This window comes from Pelodiscus sinensis, chromosome 6, assembly GCF_052426305.1.
Source record: "Pelodiscus sinensis isolate ZL-2025 chromosome 6, ASM5242630v1, whole genome shotgun sequence".
Lineage (NCBI taxonomy): Eukaryota > Metazoa > Chordata > Testudines > Trionychidae > Pelodiscus > Pelodiscus sinensis.
The window spans coordinates 52,643,820-52,669,842 of NC_143057.1; the positions used below are offsets into that span (position 1 = coordinate 52,643,820).

Genomic DNA, 26,023 nt, shown 5'->3' on the forward strand with positions numbered 1-26,023 from the left:
CCATAATCATGTGTGAGGCTTTTGTTTTTTAAATGTTTCTTGTCCCTAAGTATAAAAGACAAATTCACTTTTAAAGAAGCAAAAATGTATAGTTACTGTCCTCTTTTTAGTAACTGACTTTATAGAGGATTAGAGACTTGTGCTATGTTTAAGAGTCTTGGCCACTACCTAGTTTAGAATAGTCCATTGACAATTCTCAAGTTTATAATATTTTTATGGAAAGACCATTATAAAAAATGTTGTCATGATTCTACTTAAGTCATTATCGCTAATATGCTATATTTTTGAAGTTTCCTTTAAATTTTTATAAAATGCTGTCTGCCTTTATGACTATTTTCCTCAGTATTAAGAGAATAATGGACACATTTTCAGTTGGTCTTCCTAGGTGTGTGTGTACAACATCTGATTACACATACCAACCCCAAACACTCCTCCTCTCCATCAGGAACCACAAGCACAAAATGAGAATTTTTGCAAAAATGCATCTGTTTTGAAAGGGATGCAGGTACGAGAAAACATGATGCTTTTTATAGAAATAGAATAGCTTTGCAACTAGATCAAAGTGAGGTAATCAAAGGCAAATAGAAGTCACTAGAAATATACTTAGAATACCTGACATTGCAGATTTTTCTCTAAAACTAGAGCTAGATGTATAATGCAAAATAAATAAATAAATCTCTGAGTATTTGCTCAGAGTGCCTTTTCCATCTGTGTGCCCTTTTTGCATTCAATTTCCAGGAGCATTCAAGTGATTGCATTTTTGAGTTTCAATTGCCTGATGTTCATGGAAAGAGAATATTAGAAGACTCATACTCACATGCTAATAAATGCCAATAAATTCCCAGCTCACTCACATGATCACTTGCATGAAAGGTGATTTATTTCACGCTGGATAGGGCACTGCTTGAAACAAAAAGGTAAAAGAGCACTCCAAACTGGATCCTTAATAACACAGGAAATTAAAAAAAGCAAGGCTGGGACTTCTCTGAACCTTTCCTAGCTACAATTCTGTCCACAATTATTTTGAATTAACTCAACAAGTGAAAAATAATTTAAGCTCTGCAGCCAGTCAATACATTTTACAGTATACTGTTTTTTATTCCAACCCACTCACTCTCATCCTGGCATCACACATACTTAGAATGATAAATCAGGAAAGATCTATGAATCCCGAAAAGGAAAAGGCTTATATTTTTATAAGATTCCCAAATTCTTGCTAGTGCCCTTCCTTCTCTGCAAGAATCAAAGTCTCACTGCCTTCTTCAGTGCATCTCCTGATTGTAAAAATTAAACATAATCAATCAGAGAAGAGAAACGATATAATGCAAATTATAACCAATTGCAACAGTGAACCAACGCAACATGAATTTCAAATATAGGGTATCAAATACCTAGAGTGAGATGTCTGTGATTAATGCATACAGTTAAAAAACATAGTTGCAAAATAAACCAAGTAAATTCAAATAGCTATTATGTTTTTTTAATGGAGATATACCTATCTCATAGAACTGGAAGGGACCTTGAGAGGTCATTGAGTCCAGTCCCCTACCCTCATGACAAGACCAAGCACCATCCCTGACAGATTTGCCCCCATCGATCCCTCACGGATTAAACTCACAATCCTGGATTTAGCAAGCCAATCCTCAAACCACTGAGCTATCCCCTTTTTTTGAGAAAATGGGTCTGTCTGCAAACTTTCTGTGAGCAGAAAAATATATTATAATTTGTCAAGGAAAACGATTTGCTACAGATGATGTGCTCAGATCTACCTGCTATACCTAGAAGTACATAGACAAAAAAGACATTGAATTTCCTTTACTGGAAAACACTTATTTGGTGGAGCTATAAACCAGCTATCAAAACCTTTAGATTAGGGAGTAAGAAAAGCATAACTTTATAATACTTAAACTCACAAGGCAAAACCCTCTTGCTTCACAATAGAAACACCTTTTGAACGTACAAATAGCTTTTTTGTTATACTGGCATCAGACTACTGGTAAATAATGTAATTCTCTCACTGTGGGCCAGACCAAATCATTCCATAAAGATACCTGCAGTCACAGTACAGAGGACTCAGGAATCTATCAGGTGTGTCTGTGGAGTTTCAACTAATCACCAGCCCACACTCCAAGGAGGAACACTTTTCCAGTCTTGAATATCCTATATATACATGAGAAAAGGAACATTTTCCTGGAGATGATGAGGCATCTGCTTAGTGGTCTTCCCCCTTTACATTGCTTTTTGGGCCTGTATCCTAGAGCTGGTTTGGCCATTACAGCTGGAAAAAAAAGGAGTCTAACAAATTGCTAAATCTCTTATGTTTCATGGTGTTTAAAATGGACTCAGTTTTTTGTTTTTTGCAAGTTTCCAAAACATTTTTTCATCAATTTCTTTAAAGAAAATAATGTTAAAAATTCTTAGTGAACATTTTAATTTACAGAAAATATTCTTCTGCAACTAAAAGTGTTCAGTAACAAACACAATTTTGATAAAAATGTAAACAAAAACAAGACAAGTGCAAATGTTACACAAATGTCACAAAAAGTTCAGGTTATTTAAAGTGTATTTTTCATCAGAAAAACTTTGTGCAAAATTTTCCAACCAGTTTTATTGACAACACAGCTTCTGCAGAAGCCATGATCCTTCCGGTTGCCTGGCAAATATTAAAAATTCTACCGTGGGACCGTGCAAGGTGTGGCTCTGAAATTAAGGCTTCTTCTGTCAGTTTTACCTTAGATATCCACATAATTACTGATCATCTCTTGAGGGGACCATGGCATGGAAGCTAACCGCATTTTAAAACTTCCCTCTTCCACTCCTAAGTATATGCATAGCCCAGTGTCCAGATCCCAGATAGCTCCACATTCATAGAATACTAGAACTGGAAGGGACCTCAAGAGGTCATCAAGTCTAGTCCCCTGCCCTCATGGCAGGACCAAGCTCTGTTTAGATCATCCCTGATAGATGTTTATCCAACCTGCTCTTAAATATCCCCAGTGATGGAGATTCCACAACTTCCCTAGGCAATTTATTCCAGTGTTTAAACACCCGGACAGTTAGGAAGTTTTTCCTAATGTCCAAACCAAACCTCCGTTATTGCAATTTAAGCCCAATGCTCCTTGTCCTATCATCAGAGGCCAAGGAGAACAATTTTTTCTCCCTCCTCCTTGTAACATCCTTTTAGGTACTTGAAAACAGCTATCATGTCCCCCCTCAGTCTTCTCTTTTCTAAACTAAAGAAGCCCAATTCTTTCAGTCTTCTCTCATAGGTCATAGATCACAGGAAAAGGAACACATGCTATCCTTCTATACTTCCCATCCCAGATATTCCCAATCTGGATTTTTTCTGCTCACCATAGTAAGAGGATGATTGTATCCCACCTTCTTTAAGTTGCCACCATTTTTTTACCCCCTCCTCCCATACTAATCTCTACTTTACCTGACCATCCAGGGAGGCAGCGGCAATAACCAGTGGTTGGATGACAGCCATCTGCATGGCTACAGTCACAGCGTTCAGCACAGTCCATTCCATATGTGCCATCCTGTCAGAAAAACAAAACAAAACAAAACCATCTGAAATCCTGAGAGCTAAAAAGGAGAACTAGAGGAGAACAAGTTCGGGTCTGTCCTCTCTCAAGCAACAACAGTCTTCCTCATTCTTTAATTAGCTTAATGAAGGTAAAATACCTTTCTGGTTTTCAATAAATCATGCAGTCTACAGTTTTGTTCTTTGATTGCCAGGAATAAGAAAAGCAGTTTATTAAATGCTTTTGACAGAGCCCAGACTGATAGCTCTGAAGACTTTAAGGGTATGTCTACACTACCCCGCTAGTTCGAACTAGCGGGGTAATGTAGGCATACCGCACTTGCAAATGAAGCCCGGGATTTGAATTTCCCGGGCTTCATTTGCATAAGCGGGGAGCCGCCATTTTTAAATCCGTGCTCGTTCGAACCCCGTGCCGCACGGCTACACGCGGCACAAACTAGGTAGTTCGGACTAGGCTTCTTAGTCCGAACTACCTAGTTCGTGCCGCGTGTAGCCGCGCGGCACGGGGTTCGAACGAGCAGGGATTTAAAAATGGCGGCGCCCAGTTTATGCAAATGAAGCCCGGGAAATTCAAATCCCGGGCTTCATTTGCAAGTGCGGTATGCCTACATTACCCTCCTAGTTTGAACTAGGAGGGTAGTGTAGACATACCCTAATTCTCTGTCAGTTACTGAACACTCACCAGTAACACTGCAGCTTCATTGCACTGTCCCACTAATGGCTTTCAAGTCTGTCTGAGACCTCGACAGACCTTGAAGGAGGGAGTAATTCAGGGTGTCTCTAGACTACATGGCTCCGTTGACAGAGCCATTTAGATGAGTTTACTTGACGTAGCAAAATGAAGCGGCGATTTAAATACTCGCGCTTTGTTTACATCAAAATGGCCACCGCGCTGTGCTGATGATCAGCTGATCTGGCACAGTGGGGCAGTCTAGACGCACCGTGGTCGACAAGGAAAGCCTTTGTCGACTGCTCCAGTAAACCTCTCACAAGGCATACCGGAGCAGTCGACAAAGGCTTCCCTTGTCAACCACGGTGCGTCTAGACTGCCCCGCTGTGCAGGATCAGCTGATCGTCGGCACAGCGCGGTGGCCATTTTGATGCAAATGAAGCCATGTAGTCTAGATACACCCTCAGTCACCATATTTACTCTGTCCTTGAGTTCTCTATTAAAACTGTCAAGAAGGATACCGCTTAGTGCCAGACTTTTATAAAGATCTCAGTGGAATACAGAACTGTCATATGGAAGTACAACTTTAAGCTTGCAGTGATACTAGGACTGCATTTTACGTATAAATATTTTATAAACAAGCAAAACCAGGCTCACTTTCTTTTTATAAAATTCCCTTCTTCTTTATTTCAGTAAATACAGCATGACAACAGGAAGGATGCTTACTGATTGCAAATGGAGATGAGACATTGATGCAAGACAAAGATTATTTTTAGTGCTGGAGCATTTTTGTGGACTGATGCAAAGCTGGTATATGATGGATTTGATATAAGAGATCAAATTCTCCCCTAAGTTTCCCCAGTGCAATTCAGATGACGTTCACGGGATTCTAATGGCATTCCAGTTCTACTTGAATCTATCTTCAGTTAGGTTGGAGAGAGTATATTGGTTTTAAAGGTAACTCCCCATCAAACCACCAAGGAAAACCACTCAGTCTCCCAGAGAAATAAAAGTTTAGCAGTAATGTGCAACTACAGAAAAGAGAGTTGGAATCAAGATGAAATATATTTCAGAATAGGTAGTATAATCACACTTATGAGCTGGCACCACATGCATAAAAGAAAACAAGAAAAGAAAAATACACAGCCCTGTTTTAAAAGGTAGTGTGGTAGGATAATTTAAATGCCAAGGCTAAAAAATGGGCATACTATAATAACATTACAACTTGAAATGCATCCTAAATCAAAACTGGTCTGCTGTTGCTTGATATTCCTTTTTATAGATTCCACAGGATTTAGCCATTCAATGACCAATCTTTCAGTTCCAAAGCAGAACAACTCTGCATGTGACTCAAGAAAGAGCAATGTGTTACTTATGTCAATAATCCATTTTAATGTAAGAAAGAAGAGGAGATTAAGGAAAAGTCCTTCCTTTGCATAGAGTCAGATTTGTGAAGAAAGAAAACCATCAAATATATTTTGGAAATGGGGTAATTTGTAAGTAAGACATAGCAGTAATTTACAAACTCACTCACTTTTGAATAATAATGTGAGCTATGATAGTAATAAAAAGATATGTCCTGTGATAACTGCAACAGAAATGACCAAGCCTAAAATTGTGTCTCAAATATGGAAAGATTTTTTTCTAGATCATATTGGACACAAGAAAAGTAATGAGGTTTGTTTACTTTCAAGTTTAATAACCATTGGAGATATGTGCTAAAAAATAAAACATCAGTGATTTGTGCAGAAAATTAATTAAAATCAAAACAATCTCCCCAAAATTTAACTCCTGATTGTTCCTTAAGTAGAGCAGTTAGACATGTTATACTTCAGCTTCTCCAACTACCATGTCAATGACAATAATGGAGCTAAGCAAAACACACAGATGTGGATATGGAAGGGATGGTTCATGTGCAATTCAGATAATTCCTCTGTAACTAAATTAACCCAATTAATCCATAAATCCACATGAGAGTTTTCTTTACAAAAAGTTTTCTTTTAATTAGAAGACAAGTTTTCATTGGAAATAAATTTCTGATTTTTTTAATTTCTGAAGTGTTTCTGAAACAAAACATTTAGTGAAAAAAACAATTCCTCTTTTTAAAAAAATCCAAAGTTTTCATTTTGAAAGTGTTTTCCTCCCTCAATAGCTGTCACTTCCCCTTTGAAAGATGCATTTTCAAAGACAAAATAACACTTCTCTTTTAAGCCTTAACACATAAAATTAAAAGTATTCCTTTAAAAAGAGAAAGTTAGTTTATTTCACTCCCAATTTTTTGCTTTTTCCTGGCTGCAAAAACTGGGGAACAGTGAGAAAGTGTGTTCCTCACAGACCTCTCTCATATTTTATGTGAGAAAACTGAAATTTCTCAATGGGAACATTTCAAAGGGGGATTTTCCTAATTAACATTTTCCTGTGAAAAATCTCAGTACCTGTAGAGAGAAACTACTATACTAGAGGAAGGGTCTGCAGAAGAAAAAGAAAAAAAGAGACAAACAGATTTGTAGATCTCCGGAAGCAAATAAAGAAGAGATGGAAATAGAATTGAGGAAGTAAAAGGTAAGGAAGTAAAAACTGAAAGAAATGAGACAGTGAAGCTTTGCTTTACTTTTTATTCTGTCTTTAGAGTCTGACTCATAGTACACCCAAAGATATTGCATAAAACTCAGTTTTACACTGATTATAAAGTTTCCTCTGTTAACATGATTTTCTTTGTGCTTCCCTAAGCCCTGGTCTACACTAGGATCTTATTCTAAAATAACGCCCCCAAGTTCGAATTTACAAGTGGTGTGTCCACACTACCACACCCGTTATTTCAAAACAGTGGGCCATGGAATTCAAACTCTGTACTCCTGCTTTTCACAAGGAGTAACACTAATTCCAAAAAAGTAATTTTGAAATTATGTTAGTGTGGATGTTCTGGTGCAGCAAATTCAAACTTATTGGCCTTCGGGAGTTCTCCCGCAGCTCTCCAGAGTGCTTCCTGGGGCTCTAAGTTCTAGGTAGTGCATCCACATTAATGGAGCCTGCATTGGACTAATTTTGATGGTTCCCCATAGTGAGGACATGCTAGTTTGAATTTGTTAAATTGGGAGTTCTTAAGTCGAATTTAATAATTTCAAAATAGTTTCCTAGTATAGACATGGCCTAAGACAGGAGTGGGCAATATTTTTTGATGAGAAGCCACTCCAAGAATTTGGAAAGTGGTTGAGGGCTGTACTCTTCTATGATATTAATGGAGGAAGTGCAGGTTTTGGATTAAAGGTTGGATACAGAAGGGAGTTTGGGGTAATGGGGGAAGTCTGGGTGAAGGAGGCAGTTGTGACCTGGGGCACTGGGATGGAGTGCAGGAGGTTGTACTGTGACCTAGGGCAGGGAATTGGGGTACAGGAGGGGGTGCAGGGATTTGGGTTATGAGCTAGAGCAGGAGGGGACTCATCTGTGGCAAGGAATTGGGATGCTGATCTAGGAGGGCATATGGGTACCGGAGGGGAGCAGAGGATCTAGGTATGTAGAGTAGGGGGCAGGAGTGGGGGGCAGAGAGTTGGAGAAGGGAGGGACTGGGGTGCTAGAGGCAGGCTTTGGCCAGGAGTCTTACTGGCCAGCAGCTATTCCTGAATCAGCCTCCCTTCCTGCCAGTGTTCCCTCTAAGCCTGTGGTTCTCAACTGGTGGTCCATGGACCACTGGTGGTCCATGGTGACTTTTTCGGTGTTCCACAGAAACACTGTCCAAAGTCACATGGCGTGAGCAGGCACCACCATTAGGCTGTTTTACGCCGTGTTCACAAGCACGTGCTGCGTCATCCATAGCGTCACCTAGGATTCAACCGCGTTGTGTTGCCAGTAACTTCCGTCTGAGACTCTGAGCGTCAGTGTAGCTGCCGCTGTCATGCTGAGCGGCTGCTGTGTCATTCGTCCTGTGCTACATGTGCTGTTTTACAGGTGCGGTGTAGTTTGTTTATAATGGCAACAACAGGAAGAAATGTCAAGTGCAAGCATTCAGAGGACTACATCAAATTTGGCTTCACTTGTCAAGAAAAAGAAGGCATGGATTTGCCACGTTATTTGTTTCAAAGTCTTGGGGAATGACTCAATGAAGCTGTCTAAGCTGAAAATCCATCTCAAAAAGTGTCACCCCAACTTGTTGCAAAAGGATGAAGATTATTTTGAGCGGCAGTTATCAGGTCTGAAACGGCAGCGCCTCGACTCAACAAGTGCATTCTACAATAAGACAAGCAATGCAGTGCGTGCTTCCTACATTGTTACATACGAAGTTGCACAGGCCAAGAAGCCTCATACTATTGTAGAGCAACTTGTGTTCCCCTGTGCAAAAGAGATGGTGCAGCTTGTTCTTGGCGAGGAAGCAGCAAGGACGCTGAATGATATATCTGTCTCTAATGACACAGTATCGAGACGGATAAATGAGATATCACAGAACATCAGTGAACAAGTTGTAGATGAAATAAAGAAGTCTCCGTTGTTTGCCATACAACTGGATGAATCGACCGACGTCGCATTGTGCTCTCAGCTATTGGTGTTCGCACGATACATGGTTGAGGGATACTTCAAAGATGAGTTTCTTTATTGTAAGACTCTTGATACCACCATAAAGGCTCAGGATGTGATGGAAATTGTTAACAATTTCTTTGAAGTACATGGTTTGGCTTGGGTAAATCTTGTGGGTGTCACCACTTTCCATATGTGGATGCCATGCTCGGGGAAAAGGAAGCCATTCGGACGCAAATTCTCGATCATTTACGGAAGCTACGAGACGAATTCCAACGATACTTTCTGGAGGTGGACAGGACAAGGGATGGATTATCTTTCATCAGAAATCCATTTACAACAGATGTTAATAGTGTTCCAGAGGATCTGCAGGAGGAATTCTTGGATCTGAAAAATGATTTTGCGGCTCAAGACGTGTACCAGCAGTCTACCATAGAGAAATTTTGGGCCAGCGTGACTGGGAGTTACCCAGCTCTGTCAGCACACACAGTCAGATTTCTTTTGCCATTTGTATCAACTTATATGTGAGAGACTGGATTTTCGTGTTTGTTGCACATTAAGTCCAAACAGAGGAATCGGCTTGCAGTGGAAAGCGATATTCATTGTGCATTATCAAGTATCACTTAAACATTGAAAAGCTTGTCAGTAAGAAGAGAATCCAAAAATCGGTTAGTAAATAAATTTCAAACCAAAATGTTCATTGTCTGCTCTTTTTTATTATGTCTCAAAAAGGAGGTGGTCCAAGAAAATGTTTTGATTGGCCTAGCGGTCTGTGGTCTGAAACGAGTTGAGAACCACTGCTCTAAGCGGCATGGCAGCACAGCTTCATAGGTGATTAATCAGCCCCGCCCAGTCAGTTTAATCCACGGAGCCCTGAACCTCTGACTGGGTGGGGCTGATGAATCTCCTCTGAAGCTGTGCTGCCATGCAGTTTAGAGGGAAAACTGCTGCCTGCCCCACATCCACACAGGCAGCAACCATGTGCTCTGGAGCCCCTTGTGCTTCGTGGCTGCCTGTTATTGAAACAGTCAGCTCTCATTGGCCAGTTTCTTGCCAGAAACTGGCCAATGGGATTGTGCTGATGGCAGGACCAGCTCTTAAAGCTTTCTCTCTTCCCCTCTGGACTCTCAGTTTTTAAAGAAAAACCACTCTGCAGCTGCGTTTCTGAGCGGCGTGTGGATGGGGTGAGACAAGTGGGGAGCCTGCCTTGGACTCCCCGCAGCGTCTGTGGGCTGAATATGGTGACCTGTCAGGCTGGATCTGGCTCCAGGGCCATATTTTGCCCTGGCTTTGCCTAAGAGGTTGCTTAAATCTTAAAAGTAGTAGACAAAGCTGTGAAACAGAGGAAGGAAACAAGATACTACATCAGGTTATGTACATCTGATTGAAGGAGACAGATTTTCATCTGGGTTTTATTTTCATACTGGAAGACAAACTAACCTAGTTAAAAACACATTCTTATTATATTCAGAGTAATTTGTGTTAATTGGAGGATACATTTTTATTTCTTTCCCGTGCTCAATCTGAAGTAACTGCATTGAAATAGTTTAGGTGACTCCTGCTTTATATTGCTGTAACTAAGAACAGAATTTGGTTCTAACTAAGCTTCTAAACAAGTTCTAAAACAGTCAGTGAAACATTTGGATTCAAATTTTCAATGCAAAGGCCCCAAAAAAGTACTGTATATTCATTTATGCAGCTGAGACGTACCACTGAACTCAGCAGAAATACTCTCAGTTGGAAATTTTGCAGGAAGAGGGCACTAGTGATAGAAACCCCATAGCTTATCACTGAGTGAATTTTAATTACCTGGCAAGTGAGTTCACATTTTTCCCCTCTCCATCCTGGAGCACAGGTACAGGTTCCATCCAGAGCATTACAAGCTCCTCCATTAAGGCACTGGCAAGTTAAATTACAGCCAAGACCCCATGTGCCACTGGGACAGTTTATTGAACAATCCACACCATGCCAACCTGCCACAACAAAAATAAAGTGTCATATTAAACATAGACATGTTCCTCTTCCTTTGCTCAGAGATTCCTCTTCTGAAATCTCTCAGGGTATGTCTACATTACAGTGTTATTTCAAAATAGCATTTTGCTATTTTGAAATAGCACATCCACACTGAGTGGACTGTGAATCGCATTTAAGGCTGGCCGGCACAGATTCCAGCAGGACACCAGGTCAGGACTTACTGTGTGGGGCTGCTGCCTCAGGCTATCCGAGGTCTGTGCTTAAAGGGACCCCCCTGGACAGCCAGTTCTCAAGTTTCCCTGCTTGCTTGTCCACCTCAATGAGGGACAGCAAAGCATTTTGTCCCTGAGTGCTCTGGTTGCCCTCACTCAGGACACCACAGCACTCTGCAATGTGGAGCCAGAGCTGCCCCTGGGCACTTTGGTGCTTCTCATGGACGCATTGCTGTGAGCCTGGCTGCACTTTCTGCAGGCTGCCATCCGGGAGGTCCATCAGAGGGCTGTCAGTATCCAGGAGGCTCTGTGGGAGAGCTTCCACCCTTAGGAGCGCTAAGAGCCTCCCTGGTCTGCCCCACTGGGGGCTTGTGCCTCATTCCTCCCTCACGTCCTTCCACTTACTCCTCCCTAACCCCCATTCCTGATGTCAAATAAAATACATGTATTTTCATGAACACAAACTCTCTTTATTTAGCAAAACTGGGGGGAAGGGAATGAAACTCTGGTGAGACTAGGGAAAGGAGGCAGGAGAGGGGAGAAGAGAGGGTGGGAGAGGGGAGGGGGAAACCTGGGAGGAGGGAACTAGAAGGGGGAAGCCAGGGGAAGGGAAAATCAGAGCTCAGGATTGGGGTCTCGCTGGACCAACTTGATTGTCATGCAAACCTGCTCCTGGGTTTGTATGGGACCTTTGGTGGCCAGGCTGGCAACTATCCTGCCATAAATGGCCGTGTTCCTCTGTCTAGTGTGGAGATCATGGACATTGGGGGCATTCCCCCCAAACCTGAATAAGGTCCATGACCTCCACCCTGGACCAGGAAGGCACCCACCTTCTCTGGGTCCTGACAGGCTCCTGGGAGCTGGCAGACTGCTCCTGAGGAGCGGTAGAGGGCTGGCTGCCTGTGATTTGAGGCCACTGGGTCGGGGCAGTGACTGCTGGCTCTGGGCTGGCAGGCTTGGAGTTGGCACAAGCACTGTGGCCAGAGTCTACCCCTTTAAGGGCTCCAGTGGGGGGGGGAGTGGAGTGTTCTTGGTTGAGGCTGGAGTGGCCACCAGGGCACCCTAGGAAGCCTAGAGGCCCCCTATTTTGAAATAAGTGTCTACACAGCACTTATTTCGAAATAGCTATTTCGAGTTTGGCGTTATTCCTCGTGGAATGAGGTTTACCAAATTCGAAATAAGTGCTCCGCTATTTCAAATTTATTTCAAAATAAATAAATTTGGGTGTGTAGATGCTAGGAAAGTTATTTCAAAATAAGGGCTGTTATTTCAAAATAACTTTGCTGTGTAGACATACCCTCAGTGATATACAGCAGCAGAGATAACATTAACTATGACTATGAGAGAGTATTAGTCATCCTACCTGAGCACTTGCTCAGGTTCAGAAAGAGGTGCCCTTGAGCACCTCTAACAGCAGTGCACAGCACAGTTTGTAGATGTGTGCCAAAATATGAAAGCAATACCTTGAGAATGTTCAAAATGCACTAAGCTATTTGAATTCTGCAAGGGCCAGCATAAGGAAAGAATTTAATCCTTAGAAAATAGGGTCAGTTCTTAAAGTTGCTCATATAAAGTATGTATTAGCTATTCTTTTAGTAGTTTTTCTGATGGGCTCTTTAGAGACTGCATTCAATGCAGACAGAGCTATGATGTAGTATTAACAGTAGTCTTGACAGAAGAAATGAAGGATAAAAAAAGATCAATGTGAGGTGTGTTTTTCCTAAGACACATATAAGATACTTCAGGAAATGTCATACTTCCTCCTGAATATTTAAAAATAACCCAGTAAATCTTATAAGCACCTTCTAATTTGAAGTCAGAAAAATGTGGTTAAGTCAGAAAAATGAGTCAGGGAGTACACAGAAGCAAGCAGAAAAGCAGAAAGCTGGTAAAAACATGATATTATACATCTATTAGATTTAACTTCCATGCAGCCATATGTTGTCATTGACAGTGACACAAGTTAGGTTTCTAATTCTATGCTCTGTTTACAATAAGCGGAGGTAAATATAACTCTACTGAATCTAATCAATAAGCTATTGGCAACACGTGTTGTCATGAATTTGCCTTGTGCTCTGGATTTCTAACTGTAGAACTTAGGGGTTAATTCAGGGAAAATATTTATTGCAAGTATTTCGTTGCAATAATTAAAATATGGAAACTTTTTCGACAATACTCTTTCCAGGATTTGTGTTCTATCTCTTCACTCCCTACATTGCCTCCCATAATACAAACATCATTAAAGTAGGCAATTCCATGAAGAATCATATAACATTAGAATGGTCAAAGTATGTCATATTCCCCAAACACACTCTGATACCTCTAACTCACCCCCCAAATCTGTTCCACTTCCCATCACAGACTCATGACTAGTCGTCTTGCTTCCTGCTAAGGCTAGTCAACAACATGGTTGTTAATAAAAAAATGTAGAGGAATTTGTTGGAAAAAATACCTATAATCAGATGGAACATTTGAAAATGGAAGGTAAACTCCTGGTCCCACTGAAATCAATGGGGTTTCACTCAGAGCTCTTCACAAATATCATAAATGGGATAAATGTGATTTTCACCTTATTTAGAAATTGCGTCCCATGCTATTTTTGCTATGACAAGTACTTGTTTAATATTTAGTAAACAATTACATCCAGGGTTTTTTCATCTTAGTATTAATTATTTGGGGGTAAAATTGTATATTTTGTTCAGTTATTACAAGTCCAAACAAATGAACAGGGGCTTTGGTCAGAGGCTTGGAGAAAACAATCTTTCTCCTCACACTCCTGCCATTTGGCTGCAAATCCAAATTTGTCCACTGCCACTATTCCTGATTACAGTTGTAGCTAAAGATTCTGGCACACCTGATACTTGGAGAATTTAGCTCCATAAACCCCGAGTGGAAAATCAAGTAGTCACTTCCCTGCTAATTCTGCCACAACTCCATGTGCCCTTCACTGTAAAGCACCAGTGTAAACAGGCTCCCAGCACTAGGAGTTACTCCTGGAGGAGGTTTGCATACAGCACTAGGAAAGCTCTCTCTCAGCGCTAGTGCTATGACCCCACTGCCACAGCTACAGGCTGTGCTGCCGCAGCCGTGCTTTACATTCAGCAGTGTAGACTCCACCTAAGGAATCAGGAACTTTAGAGGAGAGCTTCATGGCACATAGAAGGTGCAGGATTCTCAGCAGTTTGTGGGCTGCCCATTATCCCTGACCAAGATGATTATCCTCATGTTAAGCAGCAGCACAGTCAAGATGATGATCCTGCTTTTAAGATTTTCTCCACCTGAAGATGGTAGGGAGAAAACCTCAGGCTTTGTGTGTATAAGAAAATATTCTTAGGTGTGCCTTCATGTTAAATATTCCTTTGGACAGGACCTGCATGGAGACATGAGAAATGGCTGCAGAACCTTGTGTAGGAGAAGGATAATGGAGTTCTTGTCATTCTTTCTATCTGCAAAACACAAAGCTGAGGAATTTGCAAACAGTCTGCATCCCTGCCATATACAGGCCACATCACACAAGTATCTGGTGTGCGAGGTGAGCTGGGGAGAGGCAGGTGGTACTTACAGGTTTTATCAGTTATTACAAGTTCTGACAGGGAGACAGGACTAAGCAGGGAAGTAGAAGGTTATGGAAGAAAGTGGGATGGGTGATATTGATGGATGCAGCGACAGCTGAGTGGGATCAAAGTGAGGGTGCTGAGGAATGATGGCGAAGCTAAGAAAGGGAAGTAGGGAAAGTGTTGCAACTGGGTCAAAGAACAATTGGGCAACATAGGATTGAGCAGGAAAGCTAAAGGGAAATCAAGGTGGAAATTATGATTTGGAGGGTAAAAATAGTGATGCTGAATGGACAGGTATGGGGTAGAAGGCTGCAGTGGCCCAGAGCTTGCTCAGATTCATGCTAATTTGGAGTGTGAGTAGAAAAGTAAGAGTGCTGACAAATAACTCACTCATAAGGAAAGCTACAGTGACGTGTGCTCAGCAATTCCTGAGAGTAGCATCCTGGCTTGGGGATGATCCCCCTCAGCCACAAATCCAGTGTGACCTGCACAGAGAGCAATGAGTGTACAAAGTGGCAAGGGCAAGCTGCCCACAATCGTCGCTAGGGAGATATTTCTTGGTTTGTCACTATTATGAACAGTGAAGGGACCCAGGCCTTAGTGCCTGGCTCTTTTAAAATTTAAGTTTGTGTTTATTTCTTCTTCTCTATTTCAAAAGCTCATGTTCAGGTGTATTAATAACTTATATTGATAACTGATTACAGAGATGGGAGACTAATTTGTTAGGCACTCTGACCTGCTTTGCAGGAACAAGAACCATCCACGGGAGAACAGATGGCTTGATTTTTGCAGTTGCACACAGAGGAACAATTTACTCCATAGGTTCCCAGAGGGCAAGGAGTAGCACAATCAGAATCCTAAAACATACACAAATATGTTAAAATTATTTGACAAAACATCAATGAGAGTTCAAATAAAAAAAATATCACCAGCACGTTCTCTAACCCTAGATTATACTGTCAACCCCCTTCTGAGAAGACTGACTGTTGTTTCAGTGTTACAAGTAACTTGCAGAAAACTTGCAGACCGTCTCACATGCTACGCTGTCATCAGGTCAGCCTGGGTTTACAGGAACGCATTAAGCATTTTAATACTCCTTAAATCTACAATAAGTATTTGTTTTATATTAATTGATATAGGAGAGCACATCACATATTTGCCAACACTTGGTTAAGCCAATATTCAGCATTACTGTACAAAGAAGCAATTTATAAAAGTAGAGTGTAGTGTAAAATGCTAATGGAAAATAATTTGGACATATACAAGTATCAGAGGGGTAGCCGTGTTAGTCTGAATCTGCATAAACAATGAGAAGTCCTGTGACACCTTACAGACTAAGGGTATGTCTACACTAGCCCCCAGTTCAAAATAGGGAGGCTAATGTAGGCATTCGAAGTTGCAAATGAAGCCCGGGATTTAAATATCCCGGGCTTTATTTGCACGTTCCCGTCTGGTCACCATTTTTAAATTCCACTAGTCCGAAGTAACTGCCCGCGGCTACACGGGGCAGTGAAACAGTAATTCGAACTAAGTCCTTAGTTTGAATTAACTCTTACTCCTCATGGAATGAAACTTAGTTCGAATTACCGTTTCACTGCCGCGTGTAGCTGCGGACAGTTCCTTCGGACTAGTGGAATTAAAAAATGGCGACCGGACGGGAATGTGCAAATAAAGCCCGGGATATTTAAATCCCAGGCTTCATTTGCAACTTCGAATGTCTACATTAGCCTCCCTAGTTCAAACTAGGGGGCTAGAGTAGACATACCCTAACAGCGGCTATCTGTTAAGACCCACTATCTGATGAAATAGGTCTTTGCCAACGAAAGCTTATGCTCCAAAAATCTGTTAGTCTATAAGGTGCCACAGGACTTTTCATTGTTTATGGACATATGCAATGCAATATTCCAAAAATATCATTTGATTAAAGTGTTCTTTCTACTATACACATATTATAGCTATTAGTGCTAGAAGAAAAGAAGTACCATACTATGTCTTGAAGGTTACATTTTTAGTATAATCCTATGCAAGAACATCTGTGAGAACCACTGAAATTGGGCATCATGATTTGTAGAAATAACTGTATTCGTTGTAGTTTTTACTATAAAATAGTTAGTTAAATTCACATATTAGTGCTGCAACAGACACAGTTCCTCCCCTCCTCTGATTCCTTCCTGTTGTAGTAAGTACAGACTCCTCTTTAGCACTTTCCCATTCTCATCACTACATGATTTTTAAGAGCAATTTTTATCCTTTATGACCCTGTCTGACAAGGAGCTAAGAGACTCCTGAGAAGTGGCAAACTGAATGTCTTCACCTCCCATTAACTTCACATTAACTCTCAACATTTCCTTGAATAAAGCCCTAAATGAAGGAAGTAAAAGCGGGGGAGAGGGGGAAGAACAACTGTGAACTTTAGAATTATTTACCTTAAATCCAGGGGCACAGATGCATTTTCCTGTCACACTGTCACAGTCAGCACCATTTTGGCAGCTGCAGATCTGTTGACAAGATTTGCCATAGAATCCAGGAGAACATGTCTCATTACAGTAGAGTCCAGACCAGCCTGGCTTGCAGGAGCATTCTCCAGACATAGGATGACAGCTGGCAGAACAGGATGAAAGAAAGAAATAATTTGGGACCAAATCTGACACCAAGGTCCCAATATAATTTTTTTCAGAGAACAACTTATTGTTACAAATATGTTGTTTAAAGAACTTCATATACTATTGTCAGGGCTGTCCTGCACTATAGCACTCTGAGAGCAGAAGGAGGGGGCTCACATAAAACCTTAAATACCTTGCCTCTATTGGCTCTGCTTACAACAAAAAAAAGCAAAAACAAAAAAAACTCCCCAGAGTCACAGATGCACTGGCTCTGAGAGAAAAAAAACCCAAAGCTGCCACCATCAAGTGATTTCACCCTAAAAAACAGGAGAGAACACTTGTATTCCTTCCCCAGGAGTATCCCAAGCACTTCTGCCCCAAAAAGAGCTTGAAAAAAGAAAAACAAGGTACAGTTTCTGGTAGTTGACTGCCCAGTCTTAGGCAGGCAAATACACCCACAGACTCCCTCCCCCCCCCCCCCCCCGGTTACTTTCCAAGACACAAGAATCAAATCATCACCTTAAAAGTTATTTTTATTAACAAACAAAAGATAGACTTGATAAAGCATACTTGGTTGCTAGATGTACAGAGCAACTAAGTAAAAAATTAAAACACAGAGAAAATCTCTGGGAACAACTCTTAGGGTACGTCTACCCTACAACGTTAATTCGAACTAACTTAGTTCGAATTAGTTAATTCTAAGAACTAAGCTAATTCGAACTAATGAATCCAGACTAAAAAACTAGTTCGAATTAGCGTTTTGCTAATTCGAACTAGCATGTCCACATTAAGTGGACTTAAGGATGGCCGGAAGCAATGCCGGCAGGGCATCAGAGGAGGACTTAGAGCGTGGAGATGCTGTCTCAGGTTAGCCAAGGGCTGTGCTTAAAGGGTCCCGACCCCCACCCCCGACAGACAGTTCTATGGGGTGCCCTGCTTGCAAAGCAGTCCTGGCTTGGATTGCCCGGAGTACCCACACTGGGCACATCACAGCACTCGGCCATCAGACTGGCTACACTTGCCGCAGGCTGCCATCTGGGGAGAGGGAGCAATTGGGGGGCTGCAGGAGAGCTTCCACCCCCAGAAGCCCGCAGAGCCAGCCCAGTCCTCTCCATTGGGTGCTCGTACCCCATTCCTCCCTCACTTCCTTGCACTTACCCTTCCCTAGCCCCTCTTCTTGATGTACAAAATAAAGGACAATTGTGTTCAAAAATTGAATCTGTCTTTATTGAACAAATCTGGGGGAGACTGGGAAAAGGAGGTGGGAGAGGGGAAGAGAGAGGGTGGGAGAGGGGAGGGCAACTAAAATGATCAGGGGTTGGGAACAGATCCCATATGAAGAGAGGCTAAAGAGACTGGGACTTATCAGCTTAGAAAAGAGGAGACGGAGGGGGACACGATAGAGGTCTCTAAAAGCATGAGTGGGGTGGAGAGGGTGCATACAGAAAAGTTTTTCATTAGTTCCCATAAAGAAGGACTAGAGGACACCAAAGGAAAGGAATGGGTAACAGGCTTCAAACAAGTAACAGAAAGTTGTTCTTCACAAAGCAAAGAGTCAACCTTTGGAACTCCTTGCTGCAGGAGGCTGTGAAGGCTAGAACTAGAACAGAGTTTAAAGGGACGTGAGATCAAGTCATGGAGGTTGGGTCCATGGAGTGGTATTAGCCAGGGGGTAGGAGTGGTGTCCCTGCCCAAGGTTTGTGGAAGGCTGGAGAGGGATGGCACGAGACAAATGGCTTGGTCACTGTCTTCGGTCCATCCCCTCCAGGATTCCTAGGGTTGGCCATTGTCGGCAGACAGGCTACTGGGCTAGATGGACCTTTGGTCTGACCCAGTACGGCCATTGTAAGCTCAGGGCTCAGGGTCAGGGGTCTCAGTGGACCACCTTGATTTTCATGCACACCTGCTCCTGGGTGGCCAGGCTGACAGCTCTCCTGCCCTAGACGGCCACTTTCCTGTGCCTAGTGCGGAGGTCGTGGACAAGGTCCACGATGTCCGCACTAGCCCAGGCGGGTGCCCGCCACTTGCTGTCCCGGGGAATCTCCCGGGAGCTGCCAGCCTGGTCCCGGGAAGAGGGGGAGGGCTAGGGGGCATCGGGTGGGTGGCTCGAGCCATGCCAGCTGCAGGGTCTGCTGGCTGGGTGCTGGCAGGCTTGCACCTGGCACGGGCACCGTAGCCAGCCCGTGCCCCTTTAAGAGGTCCGGGGCCGGGAGGGGGGCAGTAGAGTTTCCCTGGTGTTGGCCAGAGTGGCCACCAGGGAAACCTGGGGAGGGCTAGCCTCCCACTAGTTCGAATTAAGGGTCTACACAGCCCTTAATTCGAACTAGCTAGTTCGAACTAGGCTTAATCCTCGTGGAATGAGGATTACCTAGTTCGAACTAAGCGCTCCGTTAGTTCGAATTAAATTCGAACTAACGGAGCGCTAGTGTAGCACCTGTGAAAGTTAGTTCGAACTAACGTCTGTTAGTTCGAACTAACTTTGTAGTGTAGACATACCCTTAGATAATGAATGGGAGAGGGAAGGCATGGATTCACACACAGAAGTTTAAACCACACAATCAAAATAAAGAAAAATACCCTGATCATGACTAGTTACACTTTCCCTCTATTCACAATATATGCTGATCTGTCAAGTTTACTCCCATGTCCAATATTTCATATAGGCATGGTAATTCTGAACCCTGCATATGCTTTCTCCAGCACTTTTCTTAGAAATCCCTACAAAGGAAGAGCAGACCAGGTATCTATATCCAATTCAAATTGCAGCATTGTATCCCCATTGGTTCTTCTGGCCCCCTGCTAACACCCTTGCTAGCTACCTGATTTAACCCCCTAGTCACTGGGTGTTGGCCAGCACTCCTCCTATCCATCATAAAGATATATATTTTGTGTGTATAAAGATATATATATATACTGTGTATAAAGATATATATTTTTTCCCCAAACTAAACACACACACACACAATTAGTACAATGTTACATAATGTAACACTAATACATATAGTTACAAAGGTATGCATTTATTTGGTTTGAGAAGAAAAGATCTATCTTTTCCATATCTGAATTTAAAAAACCCTTCATATATTACACCTGCATTTCACAACTGTGAATTTCTCATGACATTAAAAATATTTAAATGGTGAAAAATGTCAAGCTTCCTTCTATGACTCTTGGTAATTCAGCTATAACTATTTTTCAAATAATAGTTAGAATCAGCATCTTATTTTCTTACAAAGCCCATTTAGAAATACAATCCTTTTGTCTGAGAAAGTTGATAATTTTCTTTAATAAAGCAGCATTCAAAGAGTAATTTGAATGTTCTTCTCTTTAAAGCTGTGGTTAAGAAATGTACAACTGGCTTCTTTCCAAGAAATCACTTTCATAAGGAGAAGTCAGAGGCACTGTCAAACTGGGTGACCTTTTAGAATGTGTCTAGTCTACGCTGTACATACCTGGTGATGGACCAGCTGTCTCTACCTGAAACAGCAGTTCCATTGAATGGCTAGTCAGACAGCTGTTGTCTCATAACAAATGGACATCATCAGCTGTGCTAAGATATATGTGCTGGAAAAGTGGACACAATGGAGTACTCTGTAGCACTCTGGCAGACAAAGCATTTGCTTAATTCTCACCAAAGGAAGCCTTAATATCCAGATCAAATATATTTACAATGGGAAGACTGTTTAAAGATAGTCTTCTGGCACTGATTAAAGTAAAGTCCCCTGAAGTGTGCTGGAAAGAAAGTGTCTAAGTCCAGACACATTAAATGACCCAAGGCAACAAGGAAGTTTTAAATGCCCAAGACTTCCTTAATTTGCGGTCGGTGTGTGTGTGTGTGTGTGTGTTAATTTGCGGTCGGTGTGTGTGTGTGTGTGTGTGTGTGTGCCGCGCGCATGCACACACACAGGAAAAAAACTGAGGGGTCGTTTTCCGGTCTGAAGGTATGACAAGTATTTATAGCACTTTGGGGTATTGCAGAATTAATCATCATCATCTTAAAATAGTCACAAGTGAAAATAGGGAATGTATACATCTCTTTTTAATAATGCAAGACTAGTTTAGAGTAAAACTTTGGTAAATCAGAGGGAAAATCTGGCACCCTAATCTTTTCATTTGGATGGTGACTGAGAAGTTTAGAGTGGTTGATCTAGTGTGTATGGAAACAGTTCAAGCCACATCAACAGGTTATGTGGTGTTTGCTGAGAATAGTCTGTATATTAATATATGAGAACTACAGGTAATTGGGGCTGGAATGGAAATATTCTCAAATGAAATACATGTTCACCTCAGGAAACACATGATGTAGAAAGAGAAGCAAAAATGTGTTTCCTGAGAAGGAAGATCCTTATACCAAATTGGTTTTCTACATACCTCCAGAGGCATTTTGGATATAATCCCCAGATTTCTTACCACTATAGGAAGTATTCAGTGATCTGGAAAGCATTCTCAACCCTGCCAACAATGGACAGCATAGAATGAAGAAATAAGATAAATATATAAAAATGAAAATTAGTGGTACAGTGATTTTAGGAAATAAATCCTCTGAGCTGTTTTTTTTTTAAGTGTGTAGCATATGAGACAGACTAAGGCATTGTGAGTATTAGTAAGGCATACTCGCACATATATTGATTGACACCAAAATTAGTATTCAGTAATTTGTAATTAGATGTAGGAAGCTAGAGCACTTTTGAAGCTTTTTTGATGGTTCTCATGCAGTTAGCTTAATTGGCAATAAGATTTGTGTGTTGAGATAGAAAGGTAGCATAGATGTTGCAAGCATTTCTGCTTCTTTTCCTGTTCATTTTTGTTAACATTTAATGTGTATGTGTATAAATATAAAGACTTTATGCCATGTATTTATTTAAATTTATAAAATGGTCCTATGAAAAACTCTATGTATATGTTCAATTCCATAAAAATCTCATACAGAAATACAAAATGATCTAATGTCAACATTAAAAACACTCCTAGCACACACAAGCTGAATCCACCCAACATCTCCTCCATTCTTCCCTCAGAAAAAACATGAGAGAATAGATATGCTCTGAACAGCAGCATACTGGGACTGTGCTAAACCCAAGCCCATGAATAAATCCTGGGTCAAAGCCCCACTATTAAGAATGACCTTGGGGAGCCAGGTTGAGTGTCCCTGCTGATTTAACTGCCATATGGAACAACGATGCAATAGAAAGCCAAGACAAGCACACCAGATCAAAAATAGTACAACTTGAACTGCATTCAGGAAAGAACTGGAAAACAGTGTACTCTGTGTAGTTTGCTCCCTATATGAATTACTGCTAGGTAAGTGAGGAGCTTCATTCTGTACCTCCTAAAGTTTCCAAATGATCACCAGATACCACCAAAGCAGAGGAAAGGCAGCAATCCAGCCTCAAAATGACATAGTGCAGGTTCATATCCAAAACAACAGGAAATAACTGTCTTGCCAGAGACAGATGGGCAGTTACTATTTGCTGACACCTGCCATTTGAACCTCCAGAAGCAACCAAAGATCTAACAAGGCCCCCCGGTTTGTGGACCTGAGTAGCAAGGACAAGCAATTCCTCTCATTAAAAGAAGCTAAATATTACATTTGCCAATTCCTCACGTTGTTCCTGTAACATTCTAGTTTTACTTTTATTTTATCTTAGGTTAGCCTCACTTTCATTCATGCCCAATTACTGGAAAACTGATCAACAGCATCATTTGGTATAAGAGCACAAACACATGCTGCACATCATTTGTGTATGGTTGGCACTGCAACCCAGACAACTTCACATACATAATGATGACGGGGAGTAGAACAAAGCATTCCATGAAAGAGCCCTTGGCACAGACAGACAGTAACACAGAACTGCCCTCTGAGCCATCTAGGACAGAAGAGAACAATGTCACACTAATACATTGCTATCCCTGTCTGGGTCGATAGACATCTCAACAATTCCTTGTGGTAGGTAGCGTTCAAGGTAGCTGATGTATCTGAAAGAGTCAGCATAGACACTTGATCTTCATTCTTCACCAGCAAGTGCCCTAATCACTGGCAATAGAATCAGTCAGTCTTTCTCCCCTGTTGAAGCTGTTCTACTTTGTATACATACACATAGTTAAATATTCACTAGGCCAGCAAGTGACACTAACTCTGTAGCATGATTATGAGGGCACTCGTAAGGAAAGCTGCAGAAGCAGGGTCTCCCACATCCCAGTGCTCTAACCACTGCACTATGAACTATACTGGGATATACTTAAAAAACAACAAATGATCTAGTAGCACTTTATAGACTAACAAAACATGTAGATGGTATCATGAGCTTTTGTGGGTACAGCCCACTTCTCTCTTTATCCAAAATTCCTTCCTGGCTCTCAGAACCCTTCCCACTAACCCCAATATGATTCTATGAAAAGCTGCTGTTTTGACAAATCAGTTTTTTGACAAAAAATGTTTCATGGAAAAATACCCAGGCAGCTCTACATAGATGTTTCCTGATGTGTTTAATTGAGAGTAAGTTCTTTCCCAGTGGTCTGGCATTTAGTCACAGAAGATAGTCAGAAACAACTGTATCATCAAAAGTGGAAGGGAAGTATCCTCAGGGAAGCCAACATTTATCATTATTCATAAGTTATCTGAGTGCTACTAGTTGGTGGTCTTAATCACCCCCTAGCACGAAGGAAAAAGAAAAATATATGAATGTCTTGTGAAGCCTGTGAATTTTTGCTTCCCTCCTCTCATTTTTTCTCTATTCATCTGTAACATGCACTTACAGACACACATACTTCCACACCCACAACATTACTAAGTTCCATTTGATTTGTCATACAAAGGAGAAAATGTTCAAAAAAAGATTAGCCATATGCTGCTGTTTACATTTGAACATTTGTGATTTGATTTGACCGCAAGCTGTCTTCCAGAGGTATAAATGAAGGAACAGCTGTGTTGAAAAATCATAAGTAATCCTTAAAATATCAGAAATGCTATACAACACAATACATTCCTGTCAAACTAAACTTCCACGCTAGTCTTCAGTAAAATTACAGAAAACTGGTTAACTGTAATTCTTACACATAGCAGTATTTGGCTCCCATATGACTGTTTTGAATTCCAGACAACGTGCAGGAAAATGGGGAGGGATTATGGGTGTTTTTACTCCCAAATTTTCTCTCCAACGCATAATTTATTGGATCTCACATCCTGTCCAAACAGTATTATTTCAAATCACATTTCAAGTAGATACGATAAACAGAAGTACAAGTACACCAAACTATAAGTACGTAAGTGCAATATGAGAATTACAGCCCTCTCTTACATGGCTTGCCAACAGAAATTATGCTGAACAATTTAAATAATCCATGAATTTATTTCTCACAATGCCTTCTAATACCTCTAACTTCAACTTTTCTTGAATATTAGATTAAGTAGTTACACTTCGAAAATTTATCATCATGGTGAGAATCCAGATATATCTAATTAAAACTGATTGTTTATATATATATTGATTGGCGATAGTCTTAATTAATAGTATGCCAGCACAAGTGAGAGGAGAAGCAAGCCAACTGACTTCATATGGTGAAGAATGTAAAGATTTATTTTTATATGTAGTAAATATAGACAAAGACCAAGTCAATTTTTATCTCTTGTGTCAATACATCTTGACATTTATCTTAAAATCTGATTATCGGTTGCTATTTAAAGACATCAAATAAAACAAAAAATAAATGCAGATCATCTTCTTATTATTATTGTGTTTCTTGTGATTATAAAAACTTAAAATAGTCTGTCTAAATTTTTTAGCTGCTTCATTTTTCCTGGAAATAGGGTTGCCAGGTGGCCGGTTTTGAACCAGAAATTCACATACAGTGAACCCTCGTTTATCGCGGTAGATAGGTTCCAAACCCGACCGCGATAGCTGAAAATCCGCGAAGTAGGCTTTGAAAGCCGCGGAGGGGCTCCGGCGGGGGAGCAGCCCAGGCGCGCCTGGGATGCCCCCCCGCCGGCTTCCCCCGAGGCTTTGAAAGCCGCGGAGGGGCTCCGGCGGGGGAGCAGCCCAGGCGCGCCTGGGATGCCCCCCCGCCGGCTTCCCCCGAGGCTTTGAAAGCCGCGGAGGGGCTCCGGCGGGGGAGCAGCCCAGGCGCGCCTGGGATGCCCCCCCGCCGGCTTCCCCCGAGGCTTTGAAAGTACTGTTAACAAACCACCCTTTAATGTACAGAAAAAAGTCCGCGAAGTCGTGAATCCGCGATGGTCGAACCGCAAAGTAGCGAGGGCTCACTGTATTTGAGCTTTCTGTTCGGGAAATAAATTGAGAAAATATAAATAGAAAATATAAATGTCCAGTATTTTCTAAATAATGTAGAAATGTATATGTAATGTACTGCAATGTTATGTAGATTGTAATGTAGATTGTGATGAAATGTCAAGTGTGTCCAGTATTTTTGTTGAAACCATCTGGCAACCCTACCTGGCAACCTAAGGAATGTATTTCCTTATATTTTACATTCCTAGTTAAATGTTCCACATAGAGAAAATCTGCTAAAAGATAAAAAAACATACCTGTGAGTGTTTTGCAAATGACATGGGCATTTTTTGTCACACTTTAGACCATAAACTCCCTCAGAGCAAAGTCGTGTTTCACAGTGTTCTCCCGTATATCCTGGATCACAGAAACATGCACCACTAATATGATAGCATTTCCCTCCATTCATGCACTGACAGGTTTTTGCACATTGCACTCCGTAAGTCCCCACTGGACATTCATCCTGGCATCTGTAGGGGAAGTCAGAAGAATTTACTTGCCTTTAATTTAAAACGTTTTTTGAGAATCAATGAAAAAATATATCTTAATGTGTGAGGAATTTTGTCTGGATAGAATTCTTAAAATCATTATAGGTGGAGTTTGTCTTTATTTAAGGTTACCTATTACTTTTCATTATAAGCTCCTGTTTTCAACTACTTACAACTTTGC

General features: G+C 41.4%; 1 protein-coding gene across 1 annotated transcript in view; it reads right to left on the reverse strand.

The window, feature by feature from the left end:
* MEGF10 (multiple EGF like domains 10) overlaps positions 1-26,023 on the reverse strand; it is a 173,534-nt gene that overhangs the window by 41,594 nt on the left and 105,917 nt on the right. The window contains exons 9-13 of the mRNA XM_006130122.5: positions 25,612-25,824; positions 16,896-17,070; positions 15,206-15,326; positions 10,536-10,699; positions 3,440-3,542 (exon numbers count right to left, since the gene is read on the reverse strand). Of these exons, the coding sequence (XP_006130184.2) occupies positions 3,440-3,542; positions 10,536-10,699; positions 15,206-15,326; positions 16,896-17,070; positions 25,612-25,824 (776 nt within the window). The remainder of the gene's footprint in view (positions 1-3,439; positions 3,543-10,535; positions 10,700-15,205; positions 15,327-16,895; positions 17,071-25,611; positions 25,825-26,023) is intronic.